We start from the raw sequence: 22,159 nt of genomic DNA, 5'->3' as shown, positions 1-22,159 counted from the left end.
TCACTGGTTCTTGTGTTACATATAACATGACTCCCCAGTGCAGCCATGAATGAGGCCTCCCACTGGAACACTTACACATAACAACTAGTTCCTAGCTAATTAGTTCCCAACACCTTACAGATAGTATAATATATACATATATAACATTCCTCTTTCTGTAAAACATAATGCCCCATATCACTTTAACTGTCAATATAAATAAAGAAGATTATCATCCAACTTGTGGAAATAATCTGAACCCCTTTTTAGAGTCTTTTATAGCGTGTATTTAAAAAAAAATATTATTCACGGTATCGCTTGGGTGGAAAGATTTTTTTTTAATTTCCAAAATAAAATTTATTCATAAAAATCTGTAAAAAAATACATGACAAAACAGTTCCAAACAGCACCAAGGCAAAAATTACAAACAGTGCAAAGGAGGTCAGTTTCCTTCAATACAATCATGAGTTGCCTCACAACCCTTCCATTTCATTTCTCATGCCATATACATCTTTATATTTTACAGCACACAAAATTTTCCCAATACAGTTCGAGGGGTTTCCCATGGATCCAGCCCCTCATTTCAGCTTGGTGGGTGGAAAGATGTTGTGCCTCCATCTTGTAGATTTTGCATTTGTTGCTCTTACTGGTGAGTTGGCACGCTGTACAGGCGATGTTGTGTCACTTACTGGTGATGTTGTCTCGCTGGATAGTGATGTTTCCGGTGTTGTCGATGGTCTTTTCTCTTGTTCCAGCTCAGGTGTAGGTCGAATATGGATTCTGTTCCTTTTCATTTGATTACCGGTTTCGGTCTCAATGATATCTGATCTTGGAGTCTCAGCTTCACTAACAACTTTTGCTGGGCTCCAGGTTTTTATGATTGGATCCTGTATGTGTAAAGTTTGTCCTTTCAGCAGTTCAGGTAGAGATTTAACGTATTTGTTGAAGTGTTGCTCTCCTCTTACCTGTGCTTCAGTGAGTTTTTGTCTCATTTCCTCCTGGTCACTTGAAGGATGTATTTGCTTGGCAGAGTTGTCATATTTTCTTCCATTTAACAGCTCTACAGGTGATTTCATGTCAGCCTTGAGAGGTGTGGATCGGAGTGACAATAAGGCTAGGTTTGGGTCTTCCTTCGTCGCTTGGCATTTCACAAGTGTTCTTTTGACCTTCTGGACGTGTCTTTCTATAAATCCGTGTCCCCGTGGGTAGTGTGGTGACAAGGTGATGGTGTTCAACCCATAGTGGTCAGCGAGTTCCTTAAATTCTCTGGATGTAAATTGGGTGCCATTGTCACATATTAACCGTTCAGGAATTCCTTGCTCAGCAAACAGAACTCGTACTGCTGAGATTATTGTTGTGGCTCTCAAGTCTTTCACCTTCCAGATTAAAGGAAATTTTGATTAGTAGTCTGTGACTATGAGATACCATTCTTGACTATGTGTGAATATATCGACTCCTACAGTATGCCATAATTGGGTGGCACTTCAGTAGCTATCATCTCCTCTTTCTGTTGTGAGTGTCTGTACTTCTGCCATACATTGCATGTAGACACCATATGTTCGATATCTTTGCCTATCCAGTACACAGCTGATTTGGCTCTGAGCGTACACTTCTCCATTCCCATATGACCTTCGTGTATCTTTTGGAGAAGTTCTTCCTGCATTGTTTTGGGTATGATTATTCTGGATCCGGCAAGCAGAACACCATCTTCTAGTGAGATGTCATCTCTGAGGCCAGTACTGCCATATTGCTGGCTGTGTGTGCTGTATCCTATCAGGCCATCCCTGGATCACTTGCTGGTGTAGCATCTGTAACTCCTCATCTTTGCTGGTCTCATCTCTAATTTGACTCACTTTTGGTGGTGTTATGTTTACTAGGTGATGAATCATTATGCCTAGATCTTCTATCTCATGTTTCTCCTGTGGTGACAACCGAGATAGGGTGTCTGCGAGCACCATTTCTCTTCCTGGCTAATATTTCAGAGTAAAATCATAACTCTGAAGCCTCAAGAGTAACCTTTGCAGTCTTGGTGGTGCTTTACATAGATTTTTCTTGTAGATCTGCTCCAGTGGACGATGATCACTGTCCACTGTGAACTTTCTCCCATAGAGATATGCGTGGAACTTCTCGCATCCATACACAACTGCCAAAAGATCTTTCTCTATGTTTGGTGTACATTCTTCAGTTGTTGTTTCACTGCATTGACCCTGCTGTCTGTCTCTTAGCTTAACTAAAGGCTCGCCATTTGGGAGGTCTGAGTCTTCATCTGTCTGCTCGTGGCTTCATGTGCTCTGGCAGTATCTACAGCCTGCAATATTGCGAGCTTGTCCTGTCCGATTAGAGCTTTCTGTACTTCAGGAATGTGCAGAACCCCAAATGAGCTGATCTATCAGCCATTCATCTGTTTCCTTAAATTTACATTTTCTGGCTGCATTTTTTAATCTTGCTCCAAAATTGTCAATACGCTCAGCTAGTTCCTGTCTGAGGCCTTGAAATTCATATCGGTATATCGGATGATTTGATTTTGGCTGGAGATGGGTGCTGAAGCTTTCAAAAATTTTGTCTGGGTTTCTGTTGTCCTCTTCGCTTAGGTCCCAGCTGTTAAATAAATTTAATCCTTTATCTCCAACCCACAGAAGGATATAGCTGACCCTCTCCTCTTCACTAATGCCTTTTAGGAAACTATTGAATGCCAAATTGCACTTTTGTTTAAACTTCTCAAATGCCTCTACGACATCATCAGCTTCCCAATTCATTATGGGCTGTAGCAGTGCATTCATTCCTGTCCCGGCTGACATTTCGCTCTTTTTTTTTACAGTTTCGCACGAGTCACTCAGTTTTTCTGTCTCTCTCTCTCTGGCACTAATTTGGGTCACTTTTCTCAATCTGATACTTTTAAAAATGTTCTAGGTTTACTCACAGACACTCGCTGCCACCATGTTTTGTCTTTATGTTGTTTCTGGTTCCCAGATGTTAGAAAGAATCACACTTTAAACTTGGAAAAGGCTGGAGTCAGTCTTGTTTATTTAACACCATGCTTGTGCTGTAGAACCTGGTTTCACTGGTTCTTGTGTTACATATAACATGACTCCCCAGTGCAGCAGTGAATGAGGCCCCCCCCACTGGAACACTTACACTTAACAACTAGTTCCTAGCTAATTAGTTCCTAACACTTTACAGATAGTATAACAATATATACATATATAACAGAGCCTGTGCAGGATTATTCAAGAGGCAGTGAGGGTTTGCTTCGATAGGCCCTCTAGGTCTAGGGAGTTCATCAGATATGGCATGCCCGCGGAGAAGCAAAGGCAGAGGGCATTAAATTTCTGTAGGATTGCTGGCTTCCCCAGAGTGCAGGGAGTACTTGTTGGAATGCACTAAAACACATTGTTGCACTAGTTGATAAGGCCAGTCTTATAGCGTGTGTAGCTGTAGGAATCCCAATGCCCAATCAGCAAGCTCGTAAATAGGGCCCGGGCCATTTGTTCACCGTGCAAGCTTGACGCTGAAATAGGGCGCAACAAAGCTAAACTGTGGTATAATGGCTACCCCGATTAGATCATTGCTTGTTGTGTATTGTGCATACTCATGAATGGGCCTAAGGCCATTTCTGACCTGAAAAGTGCCCACTCTACCTTAAATTGCCCTGGAAGGGTAAGGTATCTCAAAAATTTGAGCAACAGGTGAAGCCAGCCATTTCACACTGCTACTATGCAACAGCAACACAAGTAGTATTTTGCACTAACATGTTGCTGCCATCAAGCCAAAAAGACATTCTGCCTACCACACAAATGAGTAATGTGGTATATGAATTCCAGTGCCGGTGTGATGCCAGGTACATAGGCCATACGTCCCAATGATGGGGGATCATATCAAACAGCATGACCCTTTGGCTGTTTGCAATAGGCAGAGTGCTGTCTGTACTCAACCAGCTAGTACTTGCAAAACTCAGAACACAATGTCTACCGTTAGATGTGATTCCGCAATTGGACAGGCCTTACTGAACAATACCCAGTATGTTAAGAATTACACTAACAACCAATTTAAAATTATCAGTCGGGCTCACAACTTGGCTCACTTACACTTGCTAGAAGCTACATATATTAATTCGCGGGGACCTGTCCTCTGCAGGCAAAAGGAACATGTCTAGGCATTGTGCCTTTTTTGAATTAAACAAAAGTGTGGAGGACAATAACTCACTGTTGCAGTCTCCATGACAACTCTTTGACGAATCAGAGTCGACCTGCCAAACAATTAGCACCCTTTTATCATGCAGAATAAATTGTTGCTGCCTTTGAAATTTGACATTCTTGTGTATGTCCTGATGAGTATAAGATGAAAAGCTTCAACAGTATGTCGCTTTTTTCTGCAATACTCAAGTTCGGTACTACCAAACAACCTCATGAAGTCTCATGGCATCAGGTCAAACATGAGCAAGGAAACCTGCCAATTACCACCTACCGTCCTCCCTCAATTGATGAATCAGTACTCCTCCATGTTGAACACCACCTGGAGGAAGGACTGAAGATAGAAAGGGAACAGAATGTACTCTGGGTGGGGGACTTCAACGTTCATCACTAAGAGTGGCTCAGTAGCACCATTACTAACTGAGCTGGCCGAGTTCTGAAGGACAGATCTGCCAGACTGGGTCTGCGGCAAGTGGTGAGGGAACCAACAAAAGGAAAAAACCTGCTTGACCTAGCCCTCACCAATCTACTTGCCACTGATAGTATTGGTAGGAGTGACCATCACACAGTCCTTGTGGAGAAAAAGTCCTATCTGCCCACTGAGGATACTGTCCATTGTGTTGTGTGGCACTACCACTGAGCTAAATGGGATAGATTCAGAACAGATCTAGCAGCTCAAAACTGGACATCCATGAGACGCTGTGGGCCAGCAGCAGCAGCAGAATTGTATTCAACAACAATCCGTAACCTCATGAACTGGCATATCCCTCACTCTACCAGTGCCATCAAGCCAGGGGATCAACCCTGGTTCAATGATGTGCAGGAGAGCATGCCAGGAACAACACCAGGCATAAAAATTAGGTACCAACCTGGTGAAGCTACAACACAGGACTACACACATGCTAAACAGTGGAAGTAGCATGCTATAGACTGAGCGAAGCGTTCCCACAACCAAAGGATCAGATCAAAGCTCTGCAGTCCAGTCGTGAATGGTGGTGGACAATTAAACAACTAACCAGAGGAGGAGGCTCCATAAACATCCCCATCCTCAACGATGAAGCCCAGCATGTTGGTGCAAAAGACAAGACTGAGGCATTTGCAACCTTATTCAGCCAGAAATGCCAAGTGGATGAACCATCTTGGCCTCCTCCTGAGGTCCCCAGCGTCGCAGATGCCTGTCTTCTGCCAATTCAATTCACTCCATGTGATATCAGGAAACAGCTGAAGGCACTAGATCCAGCAGAGGCTATGGGCCCTGACAACATCCTGGCAGTAGTACTGAAGACTTGTGCTCCAGAACTAGTTGTGCGCCTAGCCAAGCTGTTGCAGTACAGCTACAACACTGGCATCTACCTGACAATGTGGAAAATTGCCCAGGTATGTCCTGTCTACAAAAAGCAGGACAGGTCCAATCCGGCCAATTACCGCCCTTCCAGTCTACTCTCAATCATCAGCAAAGTGATAGAAGGTATCATCGACAGTGCTATCAAGCAGCATTTACACAGCAATAACCTGCTTACCGTTCTCAGTTTGGGTTCCGCCAGGGCCACTCAGCTCCTGACCTCATTACAGCCTTGGTCTAAACATGGAAAAATGAGCTGAACTCAAGAGGTGAGGTGAGAGCGACTGCCCTTGACATCAAGGCAGAATTTTACTGACGATGGCATCAAGCAGCCCTAGCCAAATTGAAGTCAATGGGAATGGGGGGCAAAACCCTTCACTGGTTGGAGTCATACCTAGCACAAAGGAAGTTGGCTGTGGTTGTTGGAGGCCAAACATAGCCTCAGGGCATCGCTACAGGTGTTCCTCAGGGTAGTGTCCTTGGCCCAACAATTTTCAGCTGTTTCATCAATGACCTTCCCTCCATCATAAGGTCAGCAGTGGGGATGTTTTCTGATGATTGTGCAATGTTCAGTACCATTTGCAACTCCTCAGATACTGAATCAGTCCATGTCATAATGCAGCAAGACCTGGACAACATTCAGACTTGGGTCGATAAGTGGTAAATGTCATTCGCATCACACATTTGCCAGACAATGACTATCTCCAACAAGAGAGAATCTAACCATCTGCCCTTGATGATCAATGGCATTACCATCGCTGAAACATCCCACCATCAACATCCCGGGGGTTACCATTGACCAGGAAACTAACTGGAGCAGGCACATAAATGCTGTGGCTACAAGAGCAGGTCAGAGGCTGAGAATTCCGCGGTGAGTAATTCATCTCCTGGCTCCCAAAACCTGTCCGGTATCTACAAGGCACAAGTCAGGAGTGTGATAGAATTCTCTCCACTTGCCTGGATGAGTGTGGCTCCAACAACACTCACAAATCTCAACATCATCTAGGACAAAGCACTCCCTCCAGCACCTGAAACATTCACCCCCTCCACCACCGATGCACATGGCAGCAGTATGTAGCATCTACAAGATGCACTGCAGCAACTTGCCAAGGCTCCTTCAACAGCACCTTCCAAATCCTCTACCACCTAGAAAGACAAGGGAACAGTAACATGAGATCACCACCACTTGCAAGTTCACACACCATCCTGACTTGGAAATATATTGTTGTTCCTTCACTGTCGCTGGGTTAAATACTCCCTAACAGCACTATGGGAGTATCCATACCTTATGCATCGCAACAGTTCAAGAAGTTGGCTCACCACCACCTTCTCAAGGGCAATTAATGATGGATAATAAATGCTGGCCTTGCTCGTGATGCTGACATCTCATAAATTAATAAAAAGAAAACTCCCCAACCAATGGAAATTGTTTCTCTCTATCTCCCCGCTCCGTATCTTGAAAAATTTGATCAAATCACATTTAAGCTGCCAAATTTCAGGGAACGCAACCACAGTTTGTGTAATCCTTTGAAGTCCAGTTATCATTCATATAGCGATGCTGCACTCCCTCTAAGGGTAATATACCTCAGCTAAGGTGTGGCACCCAGAGCTGCTTAGGGTATTTCCGGTGTTGTCTAACAGGGCTTTGTATAGCTGAATCATGACTTCTACACCTCTAGACAGAAAGACCAGCATGCAATTCACCTTTTTGATTATTTTCTGTACATGTTCCTGGCATTTTAATGATCTTTGTACCTAGAACACCAAGTCTCTTTGGACCTCCACTGTTTCTAGCTTTTCACCAGTTAGAAAGTACCCTTTTCTATCCTTTTTAAGATCCAAAGTGGATCACCTCACATTTGCCTACATTGAAATCTATTTGCTACAGGTTTGCCCTTTCACTTAATCTATGAATAACTCTTTGTAGTTTTAAGTTTCCATCTACACTGCTTACATTGCCACCTATCTTTGTGTCATCGGCAAATTTGGGTATGTGGCTTTCCATCCCATCATCTAAATCATTAATAAATACGGTGAATAGTTTAGGCCTCAACACAGATCCTTGTGGGACACCACTAGTCAGATCCTACCAATTCGAGTACTTTATCCCTACTCTCTGTCTCTTGATGCTCAACTAATTTCCGAACCAGGTCAATAATTTGCCTTCAATTCCATGACCTTCAACTTCAGGCAACATTTTATTATGAGGGACTTTATCAGATGTCTTCTGAAAATCCAGATAAATAACACACATTGACATTCCCCTGTCCACAACTTTAGTCACCTTTTCAAAAAATTCAATCAGGTTCGTCTGGCATAATCTTCCCTTTACAAATCCATGCTGGCTCTCTCTGATCAGCTGAAAATTTTTGAGGTGTTCAGCCACCCTACCCTTAATTATAGACTCTAGTAATTTCCCAACAATAGATGTTAAACTAATTGATATAATTCCCTGGTTTCCTCTCCCACCTTTCTTAAATAGCAACGTGACATGCTCAATTTTCCAGTCACCGCCTCTTCTCCAGCAACTGCCTTCTGCTGTCTTGAATGACTAGTGTGAAGAAAATGCAGAGGGTTAGAATGGTTGCCTTTGCCAGTGCTGAGATGCCTCATTGGGGGCTCAGTAGGGGATTCTTGAGCCCCTGCCCTGAAACATTGGGAGATAGCAAACAGAGAAGTACTCACCAACCTAGGAGCTCCATCTGTTTCTCATCATGAAGGATCACAGAGTAGAGATTTGAGATTCTAACGGTGCCTTCCAAGCATTGTGCACTATCTTGCCCTGCAAACACAAGAGAAAAATTAGGCCTTCAGTGGTTTTAATGTGTACAACAATTAAAGGTGCTACTGATTTGCATCTTTCTGGGGGCTTTTCACTGCAAACTCACTGATTATCTTGTCTGACTCAGAGACTTGAGTTTGGTGCCCACTGTGAGCAAGAAAGAAAGGGACAACATGGTGAGTGCCTTAACTTTCCTGCTATGTTCAGGTCATTAAATGTCTTGTGGCATTGCTCTACCATCCAGGGTACTATATGGCACTCAGCACCTCTGTTACCTCCATCCACATTTGCTTCCTGACCACATGAAGGCTGGGATGTGGGGAAGCTGAGAAGCAGCTCCCACCTTCACTCTATCTCGGCCAGGTGACTCTTTGTGAAGTTTAAGACCGTCTTCCTGGCAGCCTTCTCCTGTGAATCAGTCATCAGTGAGAAGGGAATGACTTAAGACTTAAGTCTTTATTTCCAAAATATATTTTATTCGTAAAAAACTGTAAAAAATACATTACAAAGAAGTTCAAAAACAGCACCAAGACAACAATACAAAGAGTGCAAAGGAGATCAGTTTCCTTCAATACAGGAGTGAGTTGCCTCACAACCCTTCCATTTCATTTTACCTGCCATGTACTTTTTGCAGCAAACAAATATTTTCTGGATACAGCCCGAGGGGTTTTCCATGAATCCAGTCCCTCAGTTCACCTTGGTGGGGGTAACTTACACTGTGGTCTTTCCCTATTGAGCCATCGCCGCGGCAGCCGAGCTTTAGTGCATCCCTCAGCACGTAGTCCTGGACCTTGGAATGTGCCAGTCTGCAATATTCGGTCGTGGACAACTCTTTGGGCTGGAAGACCGGCAAGTTTTGGGCAGACCAAAGGGCGTCTTTCACCGAATTGATAGTCCTCCAGCAGCAGGGGCGGCACAGTGGCGCAGTGGTTAGCACCGCAGCCTCACAGCTCCAGGGACCCGGGTTCGATTCTGGGTACTGCCTGTGCGGAGTTTGCAAGTTCTCCCTGTGTCTGTGTGGGTTTCCTCCGGGTGCTCCGGTTTCCTCCCACACGCCAAAGACTTGCAGGTTGATAGGTTAATTGGCCATTACAAATTGCCCCTAGTATAGGTAGGTGGTAGGGAAATATATAGGGACAGGTGGGGATGTGGTAGGAATATGGGATTAGTGTAGGATTAGTATAAATGGGTGGTTAATGGTCGGCACAGACTCGGTGGGCCGAAGGGCCTGTTTCAGTGCTGTATCTCTAAATCTAAAAAATCTAAAAATCTCGGTGTGCGTCCCTGGGAACAGCCTGTAGAGCACTGACTTAAAACAATAGAGACTTAGAGCAACTTAAATAATTAATTAAAATCTTTATGATTGAGAGATGTGACACTTACTTTACAGTACCACACTTCACTCAGAAGGAATTCCCCATGACCCCAACTTTAATAGGCATTAGCCCAAAACCTTGAGGCCCCACATTTTAGTTCCAATTACGTTCACACCTCTTTGGCTAGCTTTGTTGATTTATGCTCATTTTACATTTGGTCATATGCTTTTGAGTTTGGCATGAAATTTGAGCATAATTTGATAACGGTGGAATGGGCATAATTTTGAGTGTAAGTTCCATATTGCGCTCACGCTGGAAATTCTAGACCAGACACTGATGCTATGGAAGGTACCCTATAAATGGTAGTCTTTCTTTTTAACTAGAAGAGCATTTCAAAGTAATTTATTGCCAGCAGTAAATATCTACCAGAGATTTGTCATTATAAATAAAAATAGAAAATGCTGGAAATACTCAGGAGGTCAGACAGAGAGAAACAGGGTTAACTTTCAGGTGGATGATCTTTCATCAGAACCCATCAGTCATCAACCTGAAACGTTGGGCTGGATTTTGCTACGGAGGCAGGTTTGGAGGTTGGTGGGGTGGCAATTGCTCGCTACCAACTGTCGTGCCAATCTGCCACCATGTTCCCGCTTCTGGCCTATTTTCAGGGAGCTGGTTTCTGTGGCGTCGGGTGTGTGGGGGGGGGGGGGCTTGTGGGGGCGTGGTGGTGGTGACATCTACTAGCTTGCCTGCAACAGGTAGCCAATTAGGCCAATTAAAGCGCCAATTGAGGGCACTCTTCACACGCTGTCTGGATTTTCCAGATAGTGGACAAGCTGCCTGATGTGGCTGCAGGCCATAACTGGAAGGCTGGTGGCCCCTGGCAGCAGGTCAGTGGGCCAGAGGCACATCCTGCAAAGCATTCCAGCATGGATCCACTGGGCTGCAAGGGCACTCCCTCTGCAATGATGGCTTCCATGTTGAGGGGCTCTCGTGTTCCGAATCTGATCCGCAGCACCCACCTCTCCAGGTGGGACGGCTGGGGCTCCATAGCTACCAGCTTTCTGATTGAGCCTGTAGCATCGAGAGCCCGTCTGCCATCCTATGAAGGATGGCGAATGCAGAGGTGGCTAATTAGGAGACTACCTCCCGGAAGATCGCTGAGCCAATCTTGCTGCCGGCAAGTGTGGGATCGGGTCCCCCATTTGGTCCCAAAGTCGGGATCTCGAAACCCACAGGAAAATCCAGCCTGTTAACTGTGTTTCTCTCTCCACAGATCCTGCCAGACCTGCTGAGTATTTCCAGCATATTCTTTTATTGTTTCTGATTTCCAGCATATTCTTTTATTGTTTCTGATTTCCAGCATCTGCAGTATTTTGCTTTTGCATTTGTGTCATTATAAATTTGTTTTGTTATAGATTTCCATTAAATGTTTAGGAAACAATGAAAAATAGGCACACCTATAAAGCTATCAAGCTGTCTCCATATACAGTAAAAAAACCCTGAAAATATTCACAGTTAAAGCAATGCCTTGATGAAAGATGGCGGAGCTGCAGCCAGATGCTTACACTGCGCTGCTGGGAGACACGGCGGCTCTGCTAGTATCCCGGCATACCTTGAGAAAGTCGTCGTACCCGGACTGGGCGGCCTGCTTGGCTGTAGTTGGAATTTCTGTTTGAGTTTATTGGAAGTTTGTTTTGTTTGTAGAAGGATGGCGGGGATTTTATTTGAGGATATTTTTGATGTGAAAGATATTGACCCGGAAGGTATAAAATTTGACAGAGGTAAGGAAAGGAGCCGTATACCACTGCCTGCGCTTCCCCTGGAGCACGGGGCTGTTCCGATGAATGGGATCAGGCAGCTTCAACACAGCATCTTCTGTAGGGAAGCGAATGGAGCGACTCTGCTTCATTTCCAGCTTGTCACCAACATCCCTGACAATCTTGCAAAGCTTCTTTTATTGCTTAGTATGCATTTAAACAATTTGCTCACATAACCAGTTCCTATAATATTGCACATGTGTTTTTCTGTCGTTATGGAAGGTTGGAAAAGATTCAGTTCATCTTCCATATCAGAAAATATGAACGTACGAATTTGGAGCAGGAGTAGGCCACTCGGCCCTCTACCCTGTTCCGCCATTCAATAAGTTCATGGCTAAAGTGATTACTCCACATTTCCACCGACCCCTGATAGCCTTTCACCCCTTGCTTATCAAGAATCTATCTACCTCCGCCTTAAAAATATTCAAAGACTCTGCTTCAGTTCTGATCACCTTTACCCACCCTGTTCCTACATCACATTTTTGCCATTCACCTATCCAATCTAATCTTGAATCTTCTTCCCCAGACATGTATCCTGGAAGTGAATTCCAGAGCCTCATACGCCAAAGAAGTTTCTCCTGCCTTCTATTCTATATGTTTTACATTTAGGTCTTGATTTTATTCGAGGTAGGTAGAGGGGTCAATGTGTAAATCACCTGTTGCAACAGAAAACAGGCACAGAGTATATTAAACATTCAATTACTGGAAACCTTCAGCTTCTATCTGCCTTGCCCCACTCTTCCATAGTTTTAAATGAATATCCTATTGCCCCATCATCTGCATTCTATCAAACAAATACCCAAATATTGAAATCTTCCTATTGCGGTCAGTATCCTCGTGAATCTGCATTGTACCTTCTCTAAACTTTCAATATCCTGCCTATAGTGTGGAGCCCAATACACAGTGCTGTAAGTATGATCTTATTGAGGATTTATATAGTTATCCTTACCTCTTGGCTTTTATATTCTATACCTTTAGTGATAAAGCCTGGATTTCCATTAGCTTTTTTTACAGTCTTGCCAACCTGTGGTGCTGCCTTTTATACATTCTGAACATGTACCACTAAATCTGCCCTTTCACAGCACTGAGCCTACTTCCATTCTGAGTATAGTTACTTTGTTTAATCAGAACACATCACCCACACTATCTGAACCCCTGCCTCAGCTCATCTGCTGTTGAAACCCTTATTCATGCCTTTTTTACCTTTAAACTTGTCTATTTGAACAAATTCCTGGCCAGTCTCCCACGTTCTACCCTCTGTAAACTTGAGGTCATCCAAAATTCTGCTGCCTGTGTCTGAACTCCAGTTCACCCCATGAACCCTATGCTCACTCACCAATGTTAGCTCCTGGTTCCAGCAACGCCTCAATTTTAAAATTCCCATTCTTGTTTTGAAATCCCTCCATGGTCTTGCCCCTCCCGATCTCTCTAATCTCTTCCAGCCCGACAAGCCTCAGTGATACTTGCACTCCTTCAATTCTGCCCTCTTGAGCATTCCTGATTTTAATCGCTTCACTATTGCAGGGCCATGCCTTCAGTTGCATAGGCCCGAAGCTCTGGAATTCCCTCACTAAACCTCTCCACCTCTCTACCTCTCTTTCATCCTTTAACACACTTCTTAAAACCTAGTTCTTTGACCAAGCTTTTGATCATCTACCCAAATATCGCCTTATGTTGGCTCAGTGTCAAATTTTAATACTCCTGTGAAACACCTTAGGATGTTTTATTACATTAAAGGTACTACATAAATACAAGTTGTTGAATTCCACCTGCCTTTTTTTTAGCTCATTCTCCAACTTATCAACATCCCTTAATAGCTTCCTTTCATCTGTTAAAGAGTTAATTATATCTCATATTTTTGATAACATTTGCAAAGATGCAGCAAGACCTGGACAATATCCAGGCTTGGGCTGATAAGTGGCAAGTAACATTCGTGCCACATCTCCAACAAGAGAGAATCTAACCATCTCCCCTTGACATTCAATGGCATTAGCATCGCTGAATCCCCCACTATCAACATCCTAGGGGCTACCATTGACCAGAAACTGAACTGGAGTAGCCATATAAATACCGTGGCTACAACAGCAGGTCAGAGGCTAGTAATCCTGAGGCGAGTAACTCACCTCCTGACTCCCCAAAGCCTGTCCACCATCTACAAGGCACAAGTCAGGAGTGTAGTGGAATACTCTCCACTTGCCTGGATGGGTGCAGCTCCAACAACACTCAAGAAGCTCGACACCATCCAGGACAAAGCAGCCCGCTTGATTGGCACCCCATCTACAAACATTCACTCCCTCCACCACTGATGCACAGTGGCAGCAGTGTGTACCATCTACAAGATGCACTGCAGCAATGCACATAGACAGCACCTTCCAAAACCACGATCTCTACCAACTAGAAGGACAAGGGCAGCAAATGCATGGGAACACCACCACCTGCAAGTTACCCTCCAAGTCACACACCATCTGTTCCTTTACTGTCGCTGGGTCAAAATCCTGGAACTCCCTTCCTAACAGCACTGTGGGTGTACCTACCCCGAATGGACTGCAGCGGTCCAAGAAGGCAGCTCACCACAGCCTTCTGAAGGGCAATTAGGGATGGGCAACAAATGCTGGCCTGGCCAGCGATGCCCACATCCCATGAATGAATAAAAAAAAATAAAAAATGTTGATTCTGCTCCCTCTTGGCCTAACCTGTTCATTGATGAGTGGCTCCAGAACTGTACCCCGAGGTACACCGCTATGCCTTTCAACCATTCTGAAAAACTGCCCAAGTCCTCCTGTTTTCTCCCTTCTAACCAATTATAAATCCAGTTTGCTATTTTCCCCCCCATTCCATTCTACTGAATCTTCTTTAGCAATCTTCCATGTGGTGTCCAGTCAAATACTTTCTTAAGGTACATGCACACTATATACATTGCATTTTCCCCAACTATCATGTCCATTACTTTTCGAAGAATCCTACAAGGTATAATTACATAGAATCAACAGCACAGAAACAAGCCTTTTGGCTCAACAGATGTGTGTCAGTGTTTATACTAGTCTCTTCCTACTCTAATTTCCATAATATTGAAGGATTTTAAAATATAATGATTGAAATGTACTCTCGCTACTGCTGTCATTTTTTAATTGAATTGGTTTTGTCTGCATTGGGCTCTTTTGTATTTTATACAAGGGAGCAATAAATGGCCAGTTTTTAATGAGGGAGAATATACTTTAGTGCAAAGAAGTTTTAACTGATATAAATGGGCTATCTAATAAAATACTACTATGAATATTTAACAAGCTGCTAATATATTTAATTGTGCATGAGAAATCCATATGTTAATGTTAAATGGCAGTTCTGGAATCCAGACAAGATGACTAATGAAAGCAATATTTAGGTATCTTTGGGCAGATAACAGGACGCTTATGTTGTCTTTACAGTTTCACGCCTACACTGTGAGAGTGAATCCTTTAAAATGGACCTGATACTTGATGTAAACATTCAGATTTACCCTGTTGAACTTGGTAAGATTTTCAATTAACATTTATTTCTGTATTTTAGACCTCATGGGTTCAGTTACTGTTAAGCTGAATCAGTAATGTTACTATGGAAGAGTTGAAAGATCTTGCAGTTTGACAACTGTAATATTTTTGAAGTGGTTAGCGTGGGCAACATCCAGTTCTACTGCCTGGTTTTATTCCTTTCTGCACATGAACACTTAAACACATGTTTACCAGGCTTTCATTGCCAGTGAAATTTTAATGTTAGAAAAAATTAAAAAGATGGTTTTGTGGCAATTCTGGTTATTGTGATGTCTAAGTTATTTGAGACTACATTGGTGTTCATACATCCAATGCAAAATGCTGAAGTAACATTCAGTTTCTTAAAAGCCAAACTGATGACTCCAAAATTACTTTTAATAATTCTGATCTTGATTTTATGAATTGAGTTCAGTGGCATGCAGCTTGGACATAATTTGACAATCAACAGTGGTGTGTTAGAATGTAAAGGAGGTTTATAGTGTGCTCCTTCGACAGTACCTTCCAAACCTGTGATCTCTACCACCTAGAAGGACAAGGGCAGCAGATGCATGGTTACACCGCCACCTACAATTTCCCCGCCAAGCCACACATCATCCTGACTTGGAACTATATTGCCATTCCTTCACTGTCACTGGGTCAAAATCCTGGAACCCCCTCCTTAACAGCACTGTTGGTGTACCTACACCCCAAGGACTGCAGCAGTTCAATTAGGCGGCTCACCACCACCTTCTCGAGGTCAATTACGGATGGGTAATAAATGCAGGCCGAGCCAGTGATGCCCACGTCCCATGAACGAATGAAACAAAATTCTTCCATTTTTATTACATTGGACTTGCAGAAATGTTTAGTTTATGAGGACTCAAAAGTCTCCAGTGTAATATAAGGACGTGTAGAGATGCCTTGCTTGGCCAAAGTGTTTTTTATAGTATTGTTTTCTTCAGATGTAATGTGACAGTTTGCACTTTTTGTTTTACATACCAGTGCTGCATAGATTTGAAGTGGGTTTGAAGTGGAGAATATCAGTTAACTCATTGATTCAATTACACCACTCTTGAAAGGAGGTAAAATAATAGTCGACACTAGATGAGGAAAATATGTTTTGAATTTATTCAAGTTTTGGATGGGGGTATACAATAGACCAGGGAAGGAGGTGTGAGACCCTATATCATTACCTTGTCATATTGAAAGCTTGTTTTTCCCCCATTTTTCTTCAGGTGACAAGTTTCGACTTGTAATAGCAAGTACTTTGTATGAAGATGGAACCCCAGACGATGGAGAATACAACCCCACAGATGACCGGCCATCAAGGTACTTATAGAATGATAGAATCATACAACATAGAAGGAGGCCATTCAGCCCATTGTGCCAATGTTGGCCCTGTGAAACAGCTACCCAGTTAGTCCCACTCCCTGCTGTTTTCCCAAAGCCTTGCAGTTTTCTCCCCCTTCATGTATTTATCCAATTCCCTTTTGAAAGTTGTAAGTTACTATTGAATCATCTTCAGGCAGCGCATTCCAGATCATCATAACTCGCTGCATGAAAACATTCCTTCTATCTCACCTCTTTTTTTGTTGCCGATTGTCTTAAATCCGTATTCTCTGGCATTGGAAACAAACTATCAAAACCCTTCTCCTTTATTAAATCTCCCCTTAACCTTCACTGCTCTAAGGAGAACAATCTCAGATACTTTAATCTTTCTAGGCAATTGAAGGCTCTCATCCTTGGTACCATTCTAGGCCTTGTCATCCTTCCTAAAGTGTGGTGCCCAGAATTGGACACACTACTCCTGCTGAGGCCTAACTAGTGATTTATAAAGGTTCAGCATAACTTTCTTGCTTTTGTACTCTATGCCTCTACTTGTAAAGCCAAGGATCTGTATCTTTTTGTAACAGCCACATCTACATGTCCTACCATCAACAAAGATTTCTGTATGTAAACCCCCAAGCCCCCTTTAAAATTGCATAATTTTGCATTGCATATTCTGGGCAGACCAATGGACAAAAGTGCTAAAGAAAATATATCAAACATTACTGTGATATATGTGATATTGGATCTGGTCTATCATGTTCCTGTTTGCCTATAATGCTGCAAAGGCAGATTTGTTTGATATATTGTTCATTAAACTTTATAAATGCCTGCCTCCTCCCAATTATCAGTTATATGATGGAAGGAATCATCATCAAGTAACACGTACTCACTAACAACCTTGATAATTGATGCTCATTTCAGGTTCTGCCATACCATCTAGACTCCAGACCTCTTCACAGTCTTGATCCAGACATGGATGCAAGAGATGAATGTCAGAGGAGAGGTGCGAGTAGCTACTTTTGACATCAAGGCAGCTTTCTACCAAGTATGGCACTAAAGAGCCTGAAAAATTAGGGTCAAAGAGAAACTCTCCAGTGGCTGGTTACACCTGATGTAAGGAAGTTGAGGTTGCCAGAGGCCGATTAACACAGTCGCAGGACATTGCTGTATAACAGGGTTGTCCAATGTACAGCCCGCGGGCCAAGATCTGGCCCGCCAACGGTATCCATCTGGCCTGTGGATGTATTTTAGAGATGAGAAATTTTCAATTGTCCTCCTCTTTCATACTGGCTTTTTAAACATCACCCTGTCAGTTTCACAGCTGACAGGTGCTGGGAGTGGGAACAGCGTTTTCTGATCTTCGGTCCAATTCAGGATTTTCCGGTAGATTCTGACTTTTTTTTAAAAAGCACGCTGGAAAACCCCGATCTGTCCGAAGTTGGGAAACCGCTGTTCCCAGTGTCAGCAGCTGTCAGCTGTGAAACTCATTGTGATTTTTTAAAAAACTGACCAACCCAAAGTTTCTGTGCTGAATGCTTCCGTTCCCTGTGACTGTCAGGGTTTGGAGGGGGTGGGGTGCAGAGACAGAGAGAGAGCAAAGAGAACGAAGGGGGTGGCACAGAGTGGGGGGGTGGGGAACACAGGGAGAGACAGACAGAGGGAGAGGGAGTGATCAAGGGCACTCCTGACAGATGGATATCTATTTGGAATACTCTGCATCGCTACAACAAATGTGCGGGCAGACATTGACTACTTGTGCAAGCAAAAATTGCCAGGTGTCTCACTAAATCAGTGTCCAATATAGTGATGAGGAAGCAAGTCAATAAATTAATCTTCTCATTTAAAGCTTCTTCACAAAAATACACATTTGTTGTTTTGATTAATAGTAAGATAAATTTTTAATGCCTTTATCCTCCTAAAATTGTCTCACCAGCTCCCTATGTAAGACAAAAATTGTAATGTGGCCCGCCACACAAAAAGGTTGGACAACCCTGCGGTAGAAGTTCCTCAGGCAAGCAACCTTGGCTCTTGTGCTCCTTCATCAGTGACTATCATACAGCCAGGAGTGGGTTTGTTTGTGGACAATTCCACAGTGTTTATGTTCTGTTCATAATTCCTCTGATAATGAAGCAGTCCCGTTAGCTGAAAGCAGGACCTGGATATTATGCATGTCTGGGTTGACAAATGGCAAGTAACATTCATGCTGCATAGATGCCAAGTAATGATCATCTCGAACAAGAGAATACCCAACTATTTCCCCATGTCTTTTAATAATCCCACCATTGCGAAGTCCTGCACCATTAACATCTTTGGAGTCACATGGATCAGAGGCTGGACCAGCCTTTATCAGTCCTGTGGCTACGATACTAGGGCAGATGCTGGCTATTCTGTGAAAGGCAGCTCTCTTCCTGACCCCTCAAAGCCACTTCATCATCCATAAAGCTCAAGTCAAGGGTGTGATGAAATGCTTACCATTCACCTGAATGGGTGCAGCCAGAACAACACGTGTATATTAAAAAACATTGCTTGATACCATCCAAGACCACAGTTTGCTTGATCAGTGCTTTTATCACTGGACACAGTATCGAACTCCTCCATTACTAAAACCCTGGTTGTTGCACTAGTTATAATTTCGTTGCAGCAACTCACCAAGGTTACTTCCACAGCACCACTCTCCGCTGTAATGTCTACCATGGAGAAGGACAAAGACAACAATGTTGTAAGAACATCACCACCTACAAGCTCCCTTCCAAGTTACACATCTTCTGACTTGGACATATATCGCTGCTCTACCATCATCGCTGGGTCAATAATCTAGAATTCACTAACTAACACCATTAGGATCTTTTACTAAGACTGTTACAAAAGAAAAACACTATAGTGTCCTTGTATAAGACCTTTGTTAGGCCTCATCTAGAATACTGTGATTAGTTTTAGTTTCCTTATATGAGATTCAGAAAACAGCCACTAGCTTAAAGGTCCTTAGCTACCATGTTGGGCTTAGAGAACTGTGTCTTTTTACTCCAGAAAAGTGTAGAATTTGAAGACATTTGAAATAATGAATGAATTAGAATTGTCGATAGGCTGTTCTATTCCACATTACAACAGTGACTACAGTTCAAAAGTACTTCATTGTCTGTAAAGCTCTTTGAGACGTCTGGTGGTTATGAAAGGCGCTATATAAATGCAAGTCTTTTTTTCCAGATAGCTAGGCAGTGAAAGATAGAACTGGAGCATAATCTTTATACACTTAAAGGCTTTTATTTACAGAGACACGCATTACAAACATGCACCTCCTAACCCAACAACCACAGTTTCAGTCTGTTCCTAGTTATAGGAGTCCAAGTAAAGCCCCAATTAATGCCTACCACCAACTGTTAAGATGTGAGATTTTTAACAAAGGTATTTTAGTTTGAATAATACTCAAGAATACAACTATTGTAGGATCTTATCCTGGATTATGCCTCTGATCAATCAACATTTAAACTTCAGTTATTATTTGAATTGCCTCTATTCTGTTGCTTATTTTTCCATGCAAATCAGTGCCAATCTTTTATGTACATTTTTTTTTTTTACAATTTTCTTCCAATCTCTCTAGAACACTGTGGTATGGTTACATAGCGATAAATTCCACTGGTATCTTGCCTAAATGTTCATTATTTATGTGCGAGCTAGGGTGGTGAGCTTTGACACGTGATTTGACTACAGAGGTTGGCACAGCCCAATCTTATCCTTGTCCAATATTCACACACATGTATGTGTATCCTTGCATGCTTCTACTTCCAACAGAGGTTACTGGATTATCATCAAGAGCATGAGGTCTGGCTGATTTTCACTTCCCTAATCAAGGCTGCTGCCATCCCAGACATACCTTGTAACAAACTGGGCCTTGGTTAGAATAGTTCAGATGGCAGTATCAAAGGCACTTTTGACTTGGTTGCTGAATGTCTTATTCCAGTACAAAAATAATTGAAAACACTTGTTTTCTGTATTAAGAAACTAATTATTGCTGAGTGTGTTGAATGCAAATAGACTGGTAATTAGTGGACATTGTTCATCCAGGTCCAAAAATAAGAATGTTTCATTTCTAAGAATTTATTTTATCACTTTCCTAAATGTTATTTCTTTCCTATTTTGCAACAGGGCTGACCAATTTGAGTATGTTATGTATGGAAAAGTTTATAGAATAGAAGGTGACGAGAGCTCGACTGAAGCAGCCACCAGACTGTGAGTATGAAATGATGTGAACTATTGCAATATGAAAGCTAACTGAAATTGGTTTTACATTTATTATATGGTGGATTGTATGACAAAAGTAGATGCTGCAAATGTTCATGGAGATAATTTGGTATAATCTTTTGCCACCAATCTGGGTTGGCACCAGGCCAATATAAATTTTAAAACTAGACTTTGTATGCTGCTGTTCTGGAGCAATCTTTCTATTGATTAATCTTTGATTGATATCATACAGTATGCTGATTTAGGAAGGAGTTCAGGGGAAAATGAATACTTCTAGAAAAGTGTATGTTTTTAGAGAAATATATATTACATTTAAACCACTATAATGCCAGAGCAGTTGATTTATGATGAAAAGGAAGAATCTGGATGGATGTTAGAACAGACCCTAGAAATGGACCTTTCAACTCAGCTTTTATATTTGGAGGAATAATTTTTGTGTCATGATTGTGCATTTTGTTAATTCTCATGATGTGGACATCACTGGCAGGTTGGTATTTATTATCCTAGTTGCGCTTGAGAAGGTAATGGTGGGCTGCCTTGAACCACTGCAGTCAATATGCACCACATTACTGTTAACTCTGGAGTTCCAGGATTCAGACCCTGTGATATGTGCCCAAATCAGGATAATGGGGAACTTAGAGGTGATGGTGTTCCCATGCACCTGCTGTCTTTGCTCTTCCAGGTGCATGGGTGTTGCTGCTGAAGAAGCCTGGGCAAGTTGCTGAAATGATTCCTGTAGATGGTACACACTGCAGCCACAGTATTCTGGTGGTGGAGATGGTGGATATTTAGGCTCAGTTTGTTAATACATCCTGTATGAAACTAGGATTGGAAGTATTGCTTGGACATAGTGGCAGCAGAGGCTGTTGTGAAATTGCTTTAAATTCTTTTAAGACTGATTAAGACACTACTGAATATGTAAATAGTTTAGTATACATCACAGGAAGTGATGCAAGTTAACATGATAGAGTAGTTGGAGCAGGGTTTGTCATTAGGTAGCACATGTATTGTAGAGCTCTCCTAGAATCCTGTTATTCTTCAATAAAGAACCTTTGTTTAGTTAACCAATCATTGTTATAGAGTTTGGTACATTTGTGTTAAGAACCAATAACACAACAGAGGCAATATTTTAAATTTCAATTTTGTTGTGTGCTGAAAATGTTGCAGAAATACTCATAGTAGATTTTCACTCTTTTCAGATCGGCCTATGTATCCTATGGAGGTCTACTTATGAGGCTTCAAGGGGATGCAAATAATTTACATGGCTTTGAGGTGGATTCCAGAGTGTACCTGCTAATGAAGAAGCTTGCTTTTTAAGATACATAGACAAAAATCATGGCAATTCTAAATTGCTTAGCTTATCCATGAAATCAAGTTTGTTGCTATATATGTCAACAAATCATTTATCACACCAAATGTGTAAATGCTGCCCTACATTTCCAGTTTCCCTGTTTTAAAGGAGATTATGTAGGAAAGTAACGATTTAAAGAAATTAGTTGCCTCATCATTTGAAACTGAAGAAAATTTTAAGTTGCTATTAAGTAAAAACAAAGTGTACATTTTGAAATAAGTGTACAAAATGGATGTAATTGAACTCTTCAGTGCCCAAATAAAAATGTGCTTGACCAATAATAAAACACTATTTTGATGATTCAG

The 22,159-nt window shown here is 42.3% G+C and overlaps 2 protein-coding genes across 2 annotated transcripts in view; one reads left to right on the top strand and one right to left on the bottom strand.

The window, feature by feature from the left end:
• plaat1 (phospholipase A and acyltransferase 1) overlaps positions 1-8,232 on the bottom strand; it is a 28,443-nt gene extending 20,211 nt beyond the window's left edge. The window contains exon 1 of the mRNA XM_068041482.1: positions 8,197-8,232. The gene's annotated coding sequence lies outside the window, so the exon portion shown is untranslated. The remainder of the gene's footprint in view (positions 1-8,196) is intronic.
• A 2,973-nt stretch (positions 8,233-11,205) lies between these two features.
• polr2h (RNA polymerase II, I and III subunit H) lies at positions 11,206-22,159 on the top strand. The gene is made up of 5 exons (XM_068041478.1): positions 11,206-11,393; positions 14,855-14,938; positions 16,171-16,264; positions 20,408-20,491; positions 21,703-22,159. Exons 1-5 carry the CDS (start codon positions 11,321-11,323, stop codon positions 21,818-21,820), a joined length of 453 nt encoding a protein of 150 aa, XP_067897579.1. The 5' UTR covers positions 11,206-11,320; the 3' UTR covers positions 21,821-22,159.

The sequence above is a fragment of the Heterodontus francisci genome, chromosome 11 (genome assembly GCF_036365525.1).
Source record: "Heterodontus francisci isolate sHetFra1 chromosome 11, sHetFra1.hap1, whole genome shotgun sequence".
NCBI classification, from domain to species: Eukaryota; Metazoa; Chordata; class Chondrichthyes; order Heterodontiformes; family Heterodontidae; genus Heterodontus; species Heterodontus francisci.
This window is presented reverse-complemented; position numbering and strand designations above follow the sequence as displayed.